We start from the raw sequence: 19,069 nt of genomic DNA on the forward strand, positions 1-19,069 counted from the left end.
TATATATATGCGGCCCGCCATATCCAGTTTTTTTTTAATGCGGCCCTCGATACAAAAAGGTTGCCCACAACTGTTCTAGATCAATGTAATAAAAGGTGTTTCTAGACCAATGCAATAAAAGATGTTTCTAGACCAGTGATTCCCAAAGTGGTCTATAAAGACCCCCAAGGGTCTACGAAGACTTCCAAGGGGTCTACGAAAGAGAAAAAGTAAATTGGGGGTCTATAAGATGGGCACGGGGGTCTATGATAATGAATCTCATTTCAGCAGGTAATGACTTTAATTTTGATATCCCGTTAATAGAATTATTTTATACACACATTTATGATTTGTACCTTACTAAATGCTGGAATGAAAAATCGTTGTATTAAATTTAATAACTATATTTAAATAGCTTAATTTTGTCATGTTGTAACTTTAACAAGAAGACATGTAGACCGTACAGCGTTGAGTATTTCAAATTGGACTTCATTCTTCCTTGTCAAACAAACGAATGTTTATGTGTCTTTTTTATGACGCTATGAAGCCAATTAAGCTGGAGGATCATTTGAGATAAAGGTTTGAAAAACTTTCTAACACTCAACGATAAAGTTCAGAATAAACCCACAAAATCTTGATCGACATCATATAGTAAGATGAGTTATAACAGTAAAGGCTTCTTCTTCTTCTTCCTACTTATTATCATTTGGAGTATTCAGATGACTAGACCAGTATCTGAGATGTGGCAAAGTGGTTTCCAGATTAGGAAGCTTGCTATATAGTTTCTCTTCTATGGTGGTGTTTTGGGGCCAGTGTCTTTTTCGACCCTTTTGATGAAGAATACAACTTTGAAGGACCTGGTCGGCATTCTCTGGTGACACTCTACATGGGAAAATTTCACTGGTCCCAATTTTCATCTTTAGGAACATGTGTTGTTTCATACTGTTGTGTCTGGTTCTTATGTCAAAAATTAGTCATTGGTCGTATCGAGATAGTTTATATTAGGCGTTGTCCTTCTTGCTATTCGGATGAGAGCTTGTCCATTTGTCCTTTTATCTATTCACTATTAGTTTCTTCTTTTGTATTTGTTCTCACACTTGGAAAGTGTGTCAACCTTCTCATTTTCTTCTATTTTAATATGTGCTGGTTTCAATTGGAGAACAGTATTTTTTAAATATTTTTTTTTGCTGTTGTTTTTTAGCTTTATAAGTGCTATACTGAGTAGTTTCAAATTGGAGAAATCAGGGTTTCCAAGCTTTGGAGGACTTTTTTTTTTTGCATCGGTCAGGAAAATATTCTGACTGTTTGGCGTACGTGGTGATTTGCTAGCATGATAGCTGCTAGTTCCAGTGCTCCCATTTCTGCTCTGTGGCTATCAGAGAGCTTACCAGTGGCAATGAACATGATTTCTTAATTAATTTTTCTCCATGCGGACATTTGTTGAGTAATCCAGGTCCTTCGTTTGTGGTGGCTTTTTGAGATAAACTCTGACCCAATGGTTATTAGGACAATGAATTTATAGAAGAGTTCACTAATTTCTTGACCTCTATAGGACCACAAGGTTTTCTTTCTTCTAATGTACTTTTATGCAAACAAAAAACATATTTCTCCAAATGACATATTTCTCTATACAGCTGGCTTAGTCAACATTAAATAGTACTGGGGTATTTTTTATTTGCATATGTTCGATTTATTGTAGATAAAAGAAAATCTACACAAAAAACACTATGTTCTTTGTGAAAACGTATACAATGCTACTTAGGACAAATGAATATTGAATGTTTGGAAGGACTACTTCATAGAACAACAAATCCTTGAATGAAACCTCATCTCCGAAGCAAGGGATGGTAAGCTTGCAAATACTTTATAACAAAACGTTTCTAGTGTGTTTGTTGATTGTATGTAATACGTACTAACTATTATTTTGTTTTAAATCTGAATTTTATTAATAAAAAGATATAACTTGAAATGTAGCTTTAAAATACTTTTTTTCACTCACTGGTTAGAAATTTGAAGTTAATTTTCAAAAATGATATATCTTATTACTTAAGCAGGGGGTCTACGAAAACAGGAAAACATGGCAAGGGGTCTACGAGACAAAAAAGTTTGGGAACCATTGTTCTAGACCAATCTAATAAAAGATGTTTCTAGACCAATCTAATAAAAGATGTTTCTAGATCAATGTAATAAAAGGTGTTTCTAGACCAATGCAATAAAAGATGTTTCTAGACCAATGCAATAAAAGATGTTTCTAGATCAATGTAATAAAAGATGTTTCTAGACCAATCTAATAAAAGATGTTTCTAGATCAATGTAATAAAAGGTGTTTCTAGACCAATGCAATAAAAGATGTTTCTAGAGCAATGTAATAAAAGATGTTTCTAGACCAATGTAATAAAAGGTGTTTCTAGACCAATGCAATAAAAGATGTTTCTAGAGCAATGTAATAAAAGGTGTTTCTAGACCAATGCAATAAAAGATGTTTCTAGAGCAATGTAATAAAAGATGTTTCTAGACCAATGTAATAAAAGGTGTTTCTAGACCAATGCAATAAAAGATGTTTCTAGATCAATGTAATAAAAGATGTTTCTAGAGCAATGCAATAAAAGATGTTTCTAGACCAATGTAATAAAAGGTGTTTCTAGACCAATGCAATAAAAGATGTTTCTAGAGCAATGTAATAAAAGGTGTTTCTAGACCAATGTAATAAAAGATGTTTCTAGACAAATGCAATAAAAGATGTTTCTAGAACAATGTAATAAAAGGTGTTTCTAGACCAATGCAATAAAGATGTTTCTAGATCAATGTAATAAAAGATGTTTCTAGACCAATGCAATAAAAGATGTTCTAGACCAATGCAATAAAAGATGTTTCTAGACCAATGCAATAAAAGATGTTTCTAGACCAATGTAATAAAAGATGTTTATAGACCAATGCAATAAAAGATGTTTCTAGATCAATGTAATAAAAGGTGTTTCTAGACCAATGCAATAAAAGGTGTTTCTAGACCAATGCAATAAAAGATGTTTCTAGAGCAATGTAATAAAAGATGTTTCTAGACCAATGTAATAAAAGGTGTTTCTAGACCAATGCAATAAAAGATGTTTCTAGAGCAATGTAATAAAAGGTGTTTCTAGACCAATGCAATAAAAGATGTTTCTAGAGCAATGTAATAAAAGATGTTTCTAGACCAATGTAATAAAAGGTGTTTCTAGACCAATGCAATAAAAGATGTTTCTAGATCAATGTAATAAAAGATGTTTCTAGAGCAATGCAATAAAAGATGTTTCTAGATCAATGTAATAAAAGGTGTTTCTAGACCAATGCAATAAAAGATGTTTCTAGAGCAATGTAATAAAAGGTGTTTCTAGACCAATGTAATAAAAGATGTTTCTAGACAAATGCAATAAAAGATGTTTCTAGAACAATGTAATAAAAGGTGTTTCTAGACCAATGCAATAAAGATGTTTCTAGATCAATGTAATAAAAGATGTTTCTAGACCAATGCAATAAAAGGTGTTTCTAGATCAATGTAATAAAAAGTGTTTCTAGACTAATGCAATAAAAGATGTTTCTAGACCAATGCAATAAAAGATGTTTCTAGACCAATGCAATAAAAGATGTTCTAGACCAATGCAATAAAAGATGTTTCTAGACCAATGCAATAAAAGATGTTTCTAGACCAATGTAATAAAAGATGTTTATAGACCAATGCAATAAAAGATGTTTCTAGATCAATGTAATAAAAGGTGTTTCTAGACCAATGCAATAAAAGATGTTTCTAGACCAATGTAATAAAAGGTGTTTCTAGACCAATGCAATAAAAGATGTTTCTAGAGCAATGCAATAAAAGGTGTTTCTAGACCAATGTAATAAAAGATGTTTCTAGACAAATGCAATAAAAGATGTTTCTAGAACAATGTAATAAAAGGTGTTTCTAGACCAATGCAATAAAGATGTTTCTAGATCAATGTAATAAAAGATGTTTCTAGACCAATGCAATAAAAGGTGTTTCTAGATCAATGTAATAAAAAGTGTTTCTAGACTAATGCAATAAAAGATGTTTCTAGACCAATGCAATAAAAGATGTTTCTAGACCAATGCAATAAAAGATGTTCTAGACCAATGCAATAAAAGATGTTTCTAGACCAATGCAATAAAAGATGTTTCTAGACCAATGTAATAAAAGATGTTTATAGACCAATGCAATAAAAGATGTTTCTAGATCAATGTAATAAAAGGTGTTTCTAGACCAATGCAATAAAAGGTGTTTCTAGACCAATGCAATAAAAGATGTTTCTAGAGCAATGTAATAAAAGATGTTTCTAGACCAATGTAATAAAAGGTGTTTCTAGACCAATGCAATAAAAGATGTTTCTAGAGCAATGTAATAAAAGGTGTTTCTAGACCAATGCAATAAAAGATGTTTCTAGAGCAATGTAATAAAAGATGTTTCTAGACCAATGTAATAAAAGGTGTTTCTAGACCAATGCAATAAAAGATGTTTCTAGATCAATGTAATAAAAGATGTTTCTAGAGCAATGCAATAAAAGATGTTTCTAGACCAATGTAATAAAAGGTGTTTCTAGACCAATGCAATAAAAGATGTTTCTAGAGCAATGTAATAAAAGGTGTTTCTAGACCAATGTAATAAAAGATGTTTCTAGACAAATGCAATAAAAGATGTTTCTAGAACAATGTAATAAAAGGTGTTTCTAGACCAATGCAATAAAGATGTTTCTAGATCAATGTAATAAAAGATGTTTCTAGACTAATGCAATAAAAGATGTTTCTAGACCAATGCAATAAAAGATGTTTCTAGACCATTGCAATAAAAGATGTTTCTAGACCAATGCAATAAAAGATGTTTCTAGACCAATGTAATAAAAGATGTTTATAGACCAATGCAATAAAAGATGTTTCTAGATCAATGTAATAAAAGGTGTTTCTAGACCAATGCAATAAAAGATGTTTCTAGACCAATGTAATAAAAGATGTTTCTAGACCAATGCAATAAAAGATGTTTCTAGATCAATGTAATAAAAGGTGTTTCTAGACCAATGCAATAAAAGATGTTTCTAGACCAATGTAATAAAAGATGTTTCTAGACCAATGCAATAAAAGATGTTTCTAGACCAATGCAATAAAAGATGTTTCTAGAACAATCTAATAAATGATGTTTCTAGACCAATGCAATAAAAGGTGTTTCTAGACCAATGCAATAAAAGATGTTTCTAGACCACTGCAATAAAAGATTTTCCTAGACCAATGTAATAAAGGATGTTTCTAGACCAATGCAATAAAAGGTGTTTCTAGACCAATGTAATAAAAGATTTTCCTAGACCAATGTAATAAAGAATGTTTCTAGACCAAGGGTGGGCAAATTACGGTCCGCGGGCCACATGCGACCCGCCGAAGTGTTTTATGCGGCCCGCGGACACCCAAAGAAATCAGGTGTTTCCACACATTACATATATAAAAATGCAAAGATATTAAAAATAAATAATTGTAAATATCTATAGAAATTATTGAAACTTTTGATTCTTATCACTTATAATGGAGAGGCTAAAGAAACACTTTCTCTAAACGTTATTCTAAAAAGTTCAAAGTAAATGAAGATTATTTTAAACGGCAATATTTTGAAAAATTCAGTCAAAGACACAAGCTCAGGCCAGTTATTATTCAGTGCTATGAAGAACTGTGTTGAAAAGGTTAGGTTGGCTTGTACAAAATGGCAAGGGCAACAACTGATGGAGACCGTGCTTTTGACTGAGAAAAACAGGCTTTGTAATGAAATAGTTAAAAAGAGCAATATCCCAACCATAAACTCATTACGGGAAAGTTTACACAAATCTGCATTGAATACTATTCAATTAATAGGCAATAATGAATCATATTCATATTAAAGGCATTATTGGGAGCCTCGCACAGGATATGTATTTTAATATTTTAGAGATAAATAGCGAAACTTATTGTGACAGTTATTGTCCGTACTGTTATTGTTGAAGTAGATTAGGCTTTTAATAAGCTGCATAATTTTAGTTTTTTTTTTCACTGTTAATTTATAATTTTTTATATTTTATTTGGGGCCACCAAATTCACTTCGCCTAGGGCCTCCAGGTCTCTAGTGCCGGTCTTGACTGGCAGTTCCGAAAAATACTTGAAGATTTGGAAACAAAACATTCCGATGTTCGGTAACACAGTAGTATCCGCTGGCATAGCATTAGAAGAATATGGAATATCAAGAAAAATTGCTAGGATCCTTGACTGTGACTGTGTTACTAATATTTCTAATGAAGAGTTGAAAAAAGACGTCATGTTTATCATCGGGAACATTGCAGTTTGTTGTTTGCATATGAAATGTTTGTGCATCTTAAATCTTTTCAAACAAAACTGTTCAATTTCGTAAGGGCAGCAAGTGACATTAGGCTTGATCAATTTCCTTATTTGAAAGGTGAAACGATTTCTAGTGAAATGGTTGAAAAGTACAAGACTTATTTGGATTCCTTGATTGTGGAATTTGAAAGCAAATTTTAACACGTCAGCAACTTGGGACAAGTTTTCAATATCCTCATCTCACCATTTAGGCTAATCCAGAAGCTGACTCAGCTCCAGAGGACATACCTCCTAGCAAATTTTGACCTGAAAGAGAAGTTCCTGTCAGTTATTTCGCGAGAGTTCATGGCGACAGAAGCTGTATATTCGCTATAAAAAAATTTCCTGCTAAACTTTCACATTATTTAGAATCACATTTATCTGTGAACATGCTTTTTTTTTTTGGTTTGAAAATTATGAAGTGTTAGAACAGGTCGATGCTTTTTTACTGCAATTTGACAGCAGTCACAAAGATAACACCTAGTAAGCTATAGTTCCATGGTTCCGGAACATTACGCACGAGAGTAAATAGTTATAAACTTCATATTAAGTACAACTATACATTTGTGGTGAAATGTTGTGATGTAAACAAATGTTTGCAAAATTCAAACAAATCATTCGTTAAATTAGTTCAAGTAATTGGTAACTCTTGTTATAATTCCTCAATTGGGAGTGCACACACACACACACACATATAGGCCTATATATGCGGCCTCCCAGTGCCCAAATTTTTTTAATGCGGCCCTCGGCAGAAAAAGGTTGCCCACCCCTGTTCTAGACCAATGTAATAAAAGCTGTTTCTAGACGTCTGAAAATAGGATCCTCTGTTGAAAAAGTACATAGGGGAGATAGCCTCGTCTTGGACAGTAGAGAGTGACAGTAAGTGCTGGTTTAGCGAAGAGAACTCAAGAACTCCAAATTGTCTAATATATTACGGTCACTGAGCTATGTTTGCTGTTCCGCTGACTGTTAAGTCTGTTAAAGATCTATTATAAACGGTAAGGCGAGTCAGTTATGACGCTGCGTGGGGCTCCTTTTATGTGAGGGTACGTATTAAACTTTTACGAGCCTTACCATTAACGAAGTCTGTCCATTCGCCGCCAACCCCACCAGCCCATTGGGTGCTGGCCTGCATGGCATCTGCCCGATCGCTTACAAAGCCAGTCTGCCATTGCCTCTAACATCACATGATCATACCGGGTACCACACATAATCAAGAGATTTCGTTCCTAAACTGGTTTTGTAAATATATTTAATTAATACTTTACGGTACAATCAAGGGCATGAAATCAATGTATCATTATGACCTGGGGATTCTTAGATGGATCGAACACAACAACAGCTCTTGCATGATCATGATCACCTTCAATAAACATTTTCATACAAGGGTTCATTCTGAATATTTGACATTGTCGGTTTGATTAAAACTGACATAAACTCAAGAGTCTGAATGTAGTCGATAATAAAAGCCTTTTTAAAAAAAAACAACTAGTAGAGAATCCAATATCATTCGTTGTCGCAAGGAAATAACATTCGAAGTGTTTCTCTGTATTTTGTGCTCATCTTGTAGTAAATAAAAATATTGACCCCCGGCTGGGCTACACCAACAATAAATTCAAAAGACCAAGTCACATAGAAAAGGTTGACCTGTTTCCCGTAGGCACTGAAATCTTGGACAAAAGTCTGCACCATTGATATTGTGACTAAAGGGACATCAACTATTACCATGACGACAGCTATCACAGCGATTAGAACAGACGATTTCCGGTCACGTGATGAAATGCGCTTTTTTTTCACTTGCTCGCAGTTGGTGTGCAGCTTTCTCCATGTTGACTGTTTTTTGAGCTCTGAGATTAGGAGAAAACTGAAAAGCCCAACACTTATGAGGCCGAATACAATTAAAATCGCTTGGATTAAAAAAGTTAACCCTTTCAGATCGCGAGCTTCTTGTCTGAATGCCATCCCTAACATTGTTTTGTTTAAAGCCGGATAGAAATTCCAATCGTAGTACACATAGGCGTACTCCGGAACCAAGTAAGAGATGCACATGCACTTAATGCAGATAATTACCACAACAGTTCTACGTGGGGTTATGATATCCTTTATTTTCAACGGAGTCACGATACAAAGGTATCTCTCTAAAGTTATGTACGCAGTAATGAAAATGGCGATGTTGTGGGCACACCCTGTGGGCCAACCTGCAGTCAGATAGAGTAAGTCAGTAAATATCACCGGGGCCCCTAACTCGTGGACATAAGGATTCCAGCACACAGCCATCCACTCTATTGACACCACTTTGATCAGATCCGACAGCGCTATACAGAAAAGGCTGATGTTGATGGAGTTGTTTAAACCTTGCTTCGCAAAGACAAACAGGTTGATGATGTTGGCTACTAGAGAGAGGAGCCCGAGTCCGGTACATACAACAACATAATTGACGAGAACCCATAGTTGTAGATCAGACCTTGTGACCAATTCTTGATCAATGATGTTCCCCAATAGTTTCAAGTCCTTTAAAGTTTCCAAGTCCTTTGTTTCAAACCTTGAGCCAGTTACCGGTACGTCAAATTCTTCTAAGCTTTTATTAAGCATTTCAGAATGTACAGATTTGTCAGACTTAAGTCTACATAAACCCGAAAACTATGACTGCATTAGGGAAGTTGTTACTGAACTAGGAAAATCTGATTAAGGCCTAGGATAAGGTATCTTGCCTCAGGCCAAGCTAATTGAAGTTAGTTAAAAAAAAATTCACTTTTATACTGGTCTCAAGAAAAAAAAACTTTCAATACAAATATATATATATATATTTTATATTAAAAAATCATTTCTAAAAATGATAACACTTTTTTAACAATTATAATTGTAATAATTTCATAGAACAGATTTTTCTCGTGCTCTTTTTAACAATGGGAACATACTTATTATTAATTATTGAAAGGCTTGTTGGCCATTCCTTAAACACTAAATCAATACTCAACTTCAGGGGTGTTAATTTTTTCACACTACATACAATCATAATTACAATGTGCAGAGTTGGGTTTTTTTTATACACACATTTCTCCCTTACTAGATCCAAAAAAAAAAGTCTATGTTTAAAATTATGCCATTTGATCTACTCAATACAGACACAAAACCAATTATAACAGAAGTTAAAAGACATGGCGAAGTCTGCTTCAAAGCTCCACCGACCCATTTTTTCCGACATCTCTAGCGTCGGAATGATGCATTTCACAAACAGATGTTATCGAACTTATTCTAATTAGTACCTGCTAGCTCTAGACCTATTACTTCTACTAAACAGTGAAGCACACAGGCGAATTTAATAAATGAATGCATCTACTAAATAGCGCTATATATTTTTTTTGGTCTGTTTTTTCCCAAACATTGTTTAATGTCCATCTCTAGAAGTCTCGTGAAAGCCCAGAACGAAACAGACATTATGCCGAATAACGTGTTCAAAGTCATGATGAAGCTATAGTGGCCTGGAATTTAGTTAATATTTTACAAACCAACTTGTTGTCAGTCTAGATGGAATCTTTTACACATTATTCAAAATAATCAGTTAGTCGTAATGAATTCTTATCTTATATAATACAGACGTTACTTCAAAAAAGAAGATGATTACGTCCTACCTTAATTAATTTTAGTTGACATAGAAATGTTCTTAACTGAATCTTGTTAAGAAAATTAGGTCATTTGCTAAAAATTTTGACCTGTAGACTTTTTTTTAGACAACAAAACTTTCTATTTTTAAAAGTACTTGAATAGCTCAGTGGCTAGAACGTCGGCCTTCTAGTATGAATGCTCGAGACCTCGAGTTCGAATTCAGACTTGAGCAGCTTTTGAAAAAGTAGCACGTAAAGCTTCTCCCAGCTCCCTCCCTCCCCCAGCATTTGGTCCAAAATATAATTTGGACCACAGCACTTTGAGCATGCTATAAGTACGAAAGTTGTGCAAAATAAAAACAATTTAGAATGTTTGTCTAAACTCTAAATCTATTAAAAAGTTATTACATGATTGAGTCAAAATAATTGATGTAATCTCACTCAATATAAGCTTTGCTTTAAAAATTTGTTGTTTTTATTATAGGGCCTACTTTTTTTTTATAGACATTCTAAAGACGAGACTTCGAGAAATGGATTCTGGAAACTTGGAAATTTCAACACTCAAAACAAACTAAAACTTTAACACTCAATACCGTAAACACGTGACTTAGGCTGTTTCGCCTACAATCATTACGAATGTGTTATTCCTTTGTGAAATAAAACAACAACTGATTTATCAGACACGAGCCAAATAAAGGGGTACAGAAGGAAAAAGAAGACAACTGAATAGAGGGAGATATCTAACTATTTTTAAACTCTACACAATATTTAAGATAAAAAGGACATTTATTTAAATAGTTTCGGTTATAAATTTGACAATGATAGTCATATGTAATTCTAAACATTAAACAACGAATTCACCGAGCTTCCGTAGCAGCACGCAACAAGGACTCTAACCGCTCCCACATCATAGCTGAATTGTTCATATGGCAAAATGCAGTGCCCCTCAAACCCCCCCCCCCCCAAAACCACCACCTTGAACAAGTCAATCTGTGCGGACCAGTAAACTGAAGTCAATGAATCGTTATCCTTTGTATCCATCGGATACACTAATTAGCCATCCATAGTGGCCCCTTTCCCGATAGATCCTTGATCTCATCTTGTTACAGCTTCTCTGATACACGTTACACACTGGATACATACATGGGTGTACGGGGAATTGCCTTATTAGTTGGGGAAGGTATTTCAAACTCTACGTTAAATCCATAATCACCTTTTCATTTTTGAACACACGTAGGCCCATTCTATGGCTGTTTACTATAATTTACAACCTCGTACTTAAATGCTTCACTCAATAATATTTTAAACAAGAAAAAAACATAAAAAATATTTTTTAAAAAAAAGACACTGCCTCCTTAATGCAACTTATTGTTTTTCTCTTAAAAATTAATGAATGTTAGATTACAAAACAATGGAACATCCCTTTACCCCGCCTCTTCTCGCAGAGAAAGCATGTTAAGCATTGAGATCTAGACTTACAAGACGATGGCAAAATGTTCCTGAATATTAATTTATAAAACTCTTCAGTTCTATTAATTTCGAATTCAGAAATTCCCAAAAGCAATAGTCATTTCAAGAAAGTGATAGTCATTTCAAGAAAGTGATAGTCATTTCAAAACAAGTGTTGGATATAAACTTAGATCTAGATCTAGAGCTAAATTTAAATTTATTTCTTTTTTTCACTTGAAAACATGATGACGGTCAAGCTAGAGTTTTCCCAAATTGGCCAACGAGCTAGTCATTCTTTTCTCAGTGATATTAATCAACTGTTAAATTTCTAGGAAAATTGTTAGAGCCGTTAATTGAGATCAGCGTCTAGCTTCCGCCCTCTATGACGTTATTACTTGAATAGAGGTATTGTAACAATCATTTTCCTCTTGAGATCGCATTTTGAGCATCTTCTCTTCTTCTATTGTACTCTCCTCTTGTATCGAAACATTTGGTGCCATTGCCAGTATAAAATTAGCGATTTTGAACCTACTCGCTTAAACTATTATTGTAGAAGTTTTAATTCCACACACCAAAAAAAAAAAAAACCGTGAACACAATGTATTACCTGAATGGGAAGAAACCGTTGATGTTGCTGTGATGTTGATGTTGTTGTAATGTTTATATTACTGAACTGTTGATGTTGCTGTGTTGTTTATGTTGATGTGTTGTTGATGTTGCTGTGATGTTGATGTTGTAATGTTTATGTTACTGTACTGTTGATGTTGCTGATTTGTTGATGTTGCTGTGTTGTCGATGTTGATGATTTGTTGATGTTGCTGTACTGTTGATGTTGTTGTATTGATGATGTTGCTGTGATGATGATGTTGTTTATGTTGCTGTGTTGTTGATGTTGCTGTACTGTTGATGTTGTATTGTTGATGTTGCTGTGTTGTTGATGATGCTGTGTTGTTGATGTTGCTGTGTTGTTGATGCTGCTGTGTTGTTGATGTTGCTGTGTTGTTGGTGTTGCTGTACTGTTGTTGTTGTTGTATTGTTGATGTTGCTGTGATGATGATGTTGCTGTATTGTTCATGTTGCTGTGATGATGATGTTGCTGTATTTTTGATGTTGCTGTGTTGTTGATTTTGTTGTACTGTTGCTGCTGCTGTGTTTTTGATGTTGCTGTGTTGTTGATGTTGCTATGTTGTTGATGTTGTTGTACTACTGATGTTGCTGTGTTGTTGATGTTGCTGTGATGATGATGTTGCTATGTTGTTGATGTTGTTGTACTACTGATGTTGCTGTGTTGTTGATGTTGCTGTGATGATGATGTTGCTGTATTTTTGATGTTGCTGTGTTGCTGATGTTGCTGTGTTGATGATGTTGCTGTGTTGTCGATGTTGCTAATTTGTTGATGTTGCTATGTTGTTGATGTTGTTGTACTGTTGATGTTGCTGTGTTGTTGATGTTGCTGTGATGATGATGTTGCTGTATTTTTGATGTTGCTGTGTTGCTGATGTTGATGATGTTGCTGTGTTGTCGATGTTGCTAATTTGTTGATGTTGCTGTGTTGTCGATGCAGCCTGTACGATGCTTAGCAGTCATCCACGGTTCACTTTTGTGGCACGAAAATTGGAGAAATTATAAAATCTTTTTTAAACTTTAAACTTATGTAAAAAACAAATGGGCAATTAACTAGCGGTGATTAAGGGGACTGATACGCAGATCAACTGACACGCATTACGATAAATTTTAAAATTATATCTCAATTCTTAGTTGACAACAATGACGTTCAGTCTAGCGGCCTGACATTGTTTAGCTAATCCTGAAATTTTCTCATTCTGTTTGCTTGTTTTGTGATGGTGTATAAGTTATAGTCCCTTAGGCCAAACTTTACTGAACATAGTACTTATAAGTAGCACTCATGTTTAAAATATCAACCCGTGATGCTAGTAACCTGCTGGAGATATATTAGTGCAGGGCTTTTTTTTCTGTAAAAAAAAAATAGGTGCCAGTTCTCAGTGATTGGGTGCCAGTTCTCAATGATTGGGTGCCAGTTCTCAGTGATTGGGTGCCAGTTCTCAGTGATTTGGTGCCAGTTCTCAGTGATTGGGTGCCAGTTCTCAGTGATTGGGTGCCAGTTCTCAGTGATTGGGTGCCAGTTCTCAGTGATTGGGTGCCAGTTCTCAGTGATTGGGTGCCAGTTCTCAGTAGTTCATAGCCCAACTTTTAACTACTAAAAATTAATAATATACGTTAAAATACAAGAAAAGTAATATTTTTTTTCAAAAAGGTGCCGGTACGCCGTACCGGTGCGTACCGTCACAAAAAAAGCCCTGTATTAGTGATATGATGCACAACATTCAGGGGAGTTAAATTAAGCCTCGTTGAAATATCTCGCTGTATTTTTTTTTGAAAATTATTTTTTTTTAAAAGCTATTTTAGAAACAAAGCAATGGGTAATGAAGAAGAATTATTATTTTAATGAGATATATGCACAATAAAAGTTATTTACTAAGGATTTAAAACAAACTCACTTACTGATGAACAAATAAAAAAAAATCAAGACTTACTACAACCCAAAAAAAAACTACTTGAAAAAGATAAAATTGCTTTAAGAATGTATACCGTAGGATATCTTACTGTAAACGTACCAGGCAGTGGCGTCACTAAGGTCGGTGTCACCCGGTGCGGCAAACTCGGGTGTCAAACCCCCCCCCCCCCTCCAAGGAAAAAAAAACACTCTCCTATTCTTTACAGTGTTTCATCATGTTGAACCATAACATTGTTAGCCCCTTCATTGACAGTTATACTCGAAAATAGTTTTCGATTTATTTTTGATGTCGTTGTTTTTGACATTTTATATAAAAAAAAAAATATTGCATAATTTAAAAATGTACGATTATAGAATTGAGAACCCTTGCGTTGAGCATAGTTATTGTTAAAAGGTTATGGAAGAGATCCTTACGGAAACGGTTTTTCATTTACGCTAGTATTTCTCAGCTGCTTCCGAAAATGCAATTCAAGCACTGAACAGGTTTAAGTCCTGCGAAACAAAGCCTAGAATACCAAGATAGGATGTTAAACATTTTAGTAATTAAAAAAAAAAGTTTTATAGCGTCATTGGAATCACTCTGGAAAATAGCAAGAGAATAAGGCATCTCGCAAAAATTTGTCCAGATTCAGCGACATGTCCAAAGCAAGTCACAACAGATCCGTCTCTTCAACATCGAGACGGATATGAGATTAGGGTGTATCTTATCCCCCATTTCACTTTCTTGTAGCCATCGACAAGATGGTTTTGCAGACAACAGAGCATTACTTTGAAATACAATTAAATGTATACACGAGATTAAGGATAAAGACCCCCTCAAAGTTATGCATATTAAGTGCACGTTACTCAGTACCCCCATCAACATGGGCCCTACAGAACTTGAACAAATAGAAATCTTAACCTATTTAGGCAGTGTTATCACAACCCTTAAGCGATGGAGATGCATATCATGTTGTTGCATGTCGGATTGGAAAGCAGGAGCCGTCTTTCAAAAGTTTGTCCTGAAACAAATCAATAAGCCTGGATATTAAAATCCACCTACTCAATACAATAAATTCATTGTCCCAACGCTATCTCCCTTCCAGACGTGGAAGGTTGAAAAGAGGCTGAGCAGTGATGGTGAGAATGATCCTACGAATTACACACCAAGACAATGTTACCAATAGAGAAATCTTTTCCCACACAGACATTTCACCGTCTAAAGGAACTAGCAACTGAACTTCAATTGAGATTAGTGAGACATATCATTAGACAAGACGAAACACGTTCACCAAAATTCAGTCGTGATACGAAAGCCGAAAAAGGAACGCAAAAATATTGCACATCTAACTTGGCGTCACACATTTTTTAAAAATCCTGAGCCGAGAAGTGGCTGTGAAAGTCGCCTTAGACTGATTTCTGTGGAGAGAACTTGCAGCCCTATGCGTCGAATGGCGCGCTAGGGGCTAAAGAATTTTGTGTTACTCAACATATTAACAACAACAAAAATGTTACGTTCGCCACTCAACTGGTCAGATAAGATGTCTGGGGGAGTGCTTTAAATTCACTCAGAGTTGTCCGGGGCAAAGCCCTGGGCGCCAAAAGTTTTTCTACATTTCTGAGCTTCAGAAGCTTTTTCTCCTGGCCTCTACAACGTATTAGTTTTGTTATTGTAGGAAGATTACAAGTCAAACAGAATTAAATTAAAAAGGTTTGGGAAATGTTGGTATTGAACTGTGAGAGACATTCAAGGCAATAATTTATATTTTTAAAAGTTGCATTTTGAAAACTGCATTTTTCCCATTTGGGTGTCACCCCCCTGGTGGGTGTCACCCGGTGTGGCCCGCACCCCCCGCGCTCACTTGGTGACGCGGCTATTACCAGGTAAAGGCTTTATTTGTCTATAAGTTAAACAAAACAAACTGAAATGGAGTGAACACTGTCAAAACCTTTACACCAAAAATTCATTTCTATCTTAGAAAGCTAAGAAAATTTAAAATCGACAAAACAATAATTAAACCTTTCTATACAGCAACCATCAGCAGTCTAATTAACTTTGCCATTACCTGCTGGTAATACTTCACTGGCACAAAGACTTAGACTAAATAGAATAATTAAAAAAAGCATTGTATATCACTCGAACACAGCTACCATCTCTTGAAGAACTCTTTCATAAAATATGCCTTTCCAAAACACACACTATTCTTAAAGACAACCTGCACCCATTAAACCACTGTTACATAAGATCTGAACCGTCTCCTTTCCATTAGGACTAAATCAGAAAGATTTAAAAACTCCTTTATCCCACTTTCGGGCAGTGTATCACAAGGTCATCTGTTGTCATCGAGAAGTACATAGAAGTCTAATCAATAAAGCGATGGTTGTGAGTGTGTATGTGCAGGGGCGGACTGGCTATATGGGCATTCGGGCAAATGTCCGGTGGGCCGGTATCCAAATGGGCCGGTAGGACCACAGTAAGCATGTTCTTTTTTTAAATCACGTCTGTATTTTATAAGATAAGGGCCGCATGGATGCCACTGTTAAATGTTTTATAGTATTCCTTATTCAGGGGAAGGGGGCCTCTGAGCGAAGTAGTTTTAAAAAAAAATCTTTTACAGACTCTACTAAGGCCTTCTAATTTAATCTAACATTTTCCGAAATAATGTAATAGCCTACACTGCCCTACATCCATAGAGCTTCATCCTTTTAGAGCCTATACACTTTGCGATTAAAAAGCAGCATAAAGCCTGTATTCTTTATAAGTACATAGTGTTACTGTTAGCATGTGTACAGCTATCGATACATTATCAAATTTAACATAATGATTATGAGGACAGTTAGACTTAGAACTGGATGTCCATCTTATAAAATATAAATTATGGGCCGGATGGTATAGAAATGCCGGGGCCGATTTTGATACCCAGTCCACCCCTGTGTGTGCCTCATGTGTGAATGTTGTTCGTATTTGCATTTATATTGTTATTGTTATAGTAGATACGCTGAGGTGGTCAGTTGTAGTCAGTTGGAATTTCCATTTGATTGGACCAATAAAAATTATCTTATCTTATCTTATCTTATACATTTGAAATAAAACTGCATGCATGCCTTTTGCAAACATTAATATTTCGTGCTTGTTTTTTATTCACAGTAAGTCTTTGTGATCATTACCAACATTTAGAGGTATACTCGACATCTACATAAAATAGCACACATCAAAAAGGTTCAGTCATTAAATAGATTATTTTAATGGTAGTCCGGTACTAGACTGTTTGATCCAATTCATCCGTTTGAAGTCCCCCCCTGCCTCCCTTTTCAGACCTGGAGATCCACAGGGAAGAGGATGTAAAGTTCAGCTGTAACTTTGACCCACGGCGCACGGGGGTGTCATGTGGCCAGCACAACCACTGTTACTTTCGCCCAACTAAATTCAGTTACTCATTAGAGCTGGGGGATTCCGAAATTTAAAATTCCAGTCCTTACCTGTATTTGAACCCGGAACCTTTCGGTTCGGAAGCCAAGAGCTATACCACTCAGCCACCATGTCTTCCAATCAATTTGAAAGAGATCACAAAAATTCTGAAGAATATGAATGAGAGTATTATAACATTCTATGAAATTCTATAACATTATATAAAATTTATTAACATTATATAGCATTTTATAACATTATATAACGTTATAAGATTATGACATTATCAGCAGTAGCTTAAGGTTCAGACTGGTGTAGATTAAAGTAAAATGTAAAAAAAAAACTCTTGCTACCATAAGTTACATAAACTTAAATGTTGTCTATACGAGCGTGATGGTTTTATAAATCGTATAACTTATCAACCTTATAGAATGTAGGCCTACTTCAAAGTACAACAATTAGGATGAGTTATTCAGCATACGTCCCACAACGGTTTCATAATGCGCTACGTGAAAGCTAGTTAGTATAGTTCCATGGTAAGGCTCTGACCCAAAACACAGATATCACATGTGTTACTACGCTCTGCAATATTTTGTTCAAGGTTGTCTAGATAGAGATGCCATTTGTCAGTGGCTGGTATATGCACAGCATCTATGCTCTTTTTACAAAGAGGAGACTACGCTGGCTCGGTCATGCCACTCGCATGCCAGATGAAAGAATCCCTAAAGACATCCTATACGCTGAGCTTGCAGAGGGAGTCAGACCCGAGGACCGCCCAAGACTAACCTACAGAGATGTCTGTAAGCGAGACATGAGAGCCACAGGCATCGAACAAAGTATGTGGGAGGAGATAGCCCAAGACCGGACAGCATGGAAACAGACTGTACGTTCTGGTACGAACTTTGCCGAATGCAAAAGAAACGAAGCTGCATCAGTCAAGAGAAAGAAGAATGCTGCCCTGTCAGCTAGCCCTAGGACAGAGGCATATACATTCACGAACTGTGGCAAACTCTGACGCAAAAGAATCGGCTTGATCAGTCACATCAGATTCTGCCACGTCTCAAGACGAAACCAAAGCCAGTGACTCACCTGAGTGCATCCATTGTCTTCCGAGACATGAGGAGCCATATATATACATTAATATACATACATTTTGGTATGAAAGAAATGTATCATTTTGTTAATATCCCCGGGTATGAACGTGAACAGTATAAACGTGATGTTTTTTAATGTGTTAGCTTTCCTTGTTTGAGACAGAACTTGGTAATCAGTTGTTATCTTGTGGTGGAACAAGACGTTAGTTCGTTATGAGTACAAGTGTGTCTAAGATATCGGATATTTAAGTTCTTGTTCCTCTTTGACCTGAAGGTTGTGTTTTTAAATAACGTTTAGAGATTATTTATTTAACAGTAATAAAGTTTGTAAAGTTTGTAGATCTGTAGAGGTCGAAATAATAAAAGTTGTTTTTTCAATCATACCCCTAGAGGAGCCAGGGGAAGAACCTGACACCATTTTTCAAGGCTGTCTTCGCTTTTAATAGAAGACAAGACATAAAGAGGTTCGTTGAATGCAGGAATGGGCGGTATAGCTGCATCATTTCTTGTTGGACATGTGAACTGGGTAGGACAACTCGTACAAGAGATGACCGTTTGCGTCAGGCAATCCTTTTTTTAATCTTTAAGGGGGGCGGAGTAAGAGAGGTATTCCCTAAAACACTTGAAAGATCATCTCAGGCAT

The 19,069-nt window shown here is 35.5% G+C and overlaps 1 protein-coding gene across 1 annotated transcript; it reads right to left on the reverse strand.

Annotated features, from left to right (window-relative positions):
• Positions 1-12,073: 12,073 nt before the first annotated feature.
• Positions 12,074-14,323, reverse strand: LOC129924844 (transcription factor mef2A-like). Its single transcript, XM_056022147.1, has 4 exons — positions 14,291-14,323; positions 13,403-13,596; positions 12,684-12,921; positions 12,074-12,589 (listed from the first exon to the last, which is right to left on the reverse strand). Exons 1-4 carry the CDS (start codon positions 14,321-14,323, stop codon positions 12,074-12,076), a joined length of 981 nt encoding a protein of 326 aa, XP_055878122.1.
• Positions 14,324-19,069: the final 4,746 nt, after the last annotated feature.

The sequence above is a fragment of the Biomphalaria glabrata genome, chromosome 2, assembly GCF_947242115.1.
Source record: "Biomphalaria glabrata chromosome 2, xgBioGlab47.1, whole genome shotgun sequence".
Taxonomy (NCBI): Eukaryota; Metazoa; Mollusca; class Gastropoda; family Planorbidae; genus Biomphalaria; species Biomphalaria glabrata.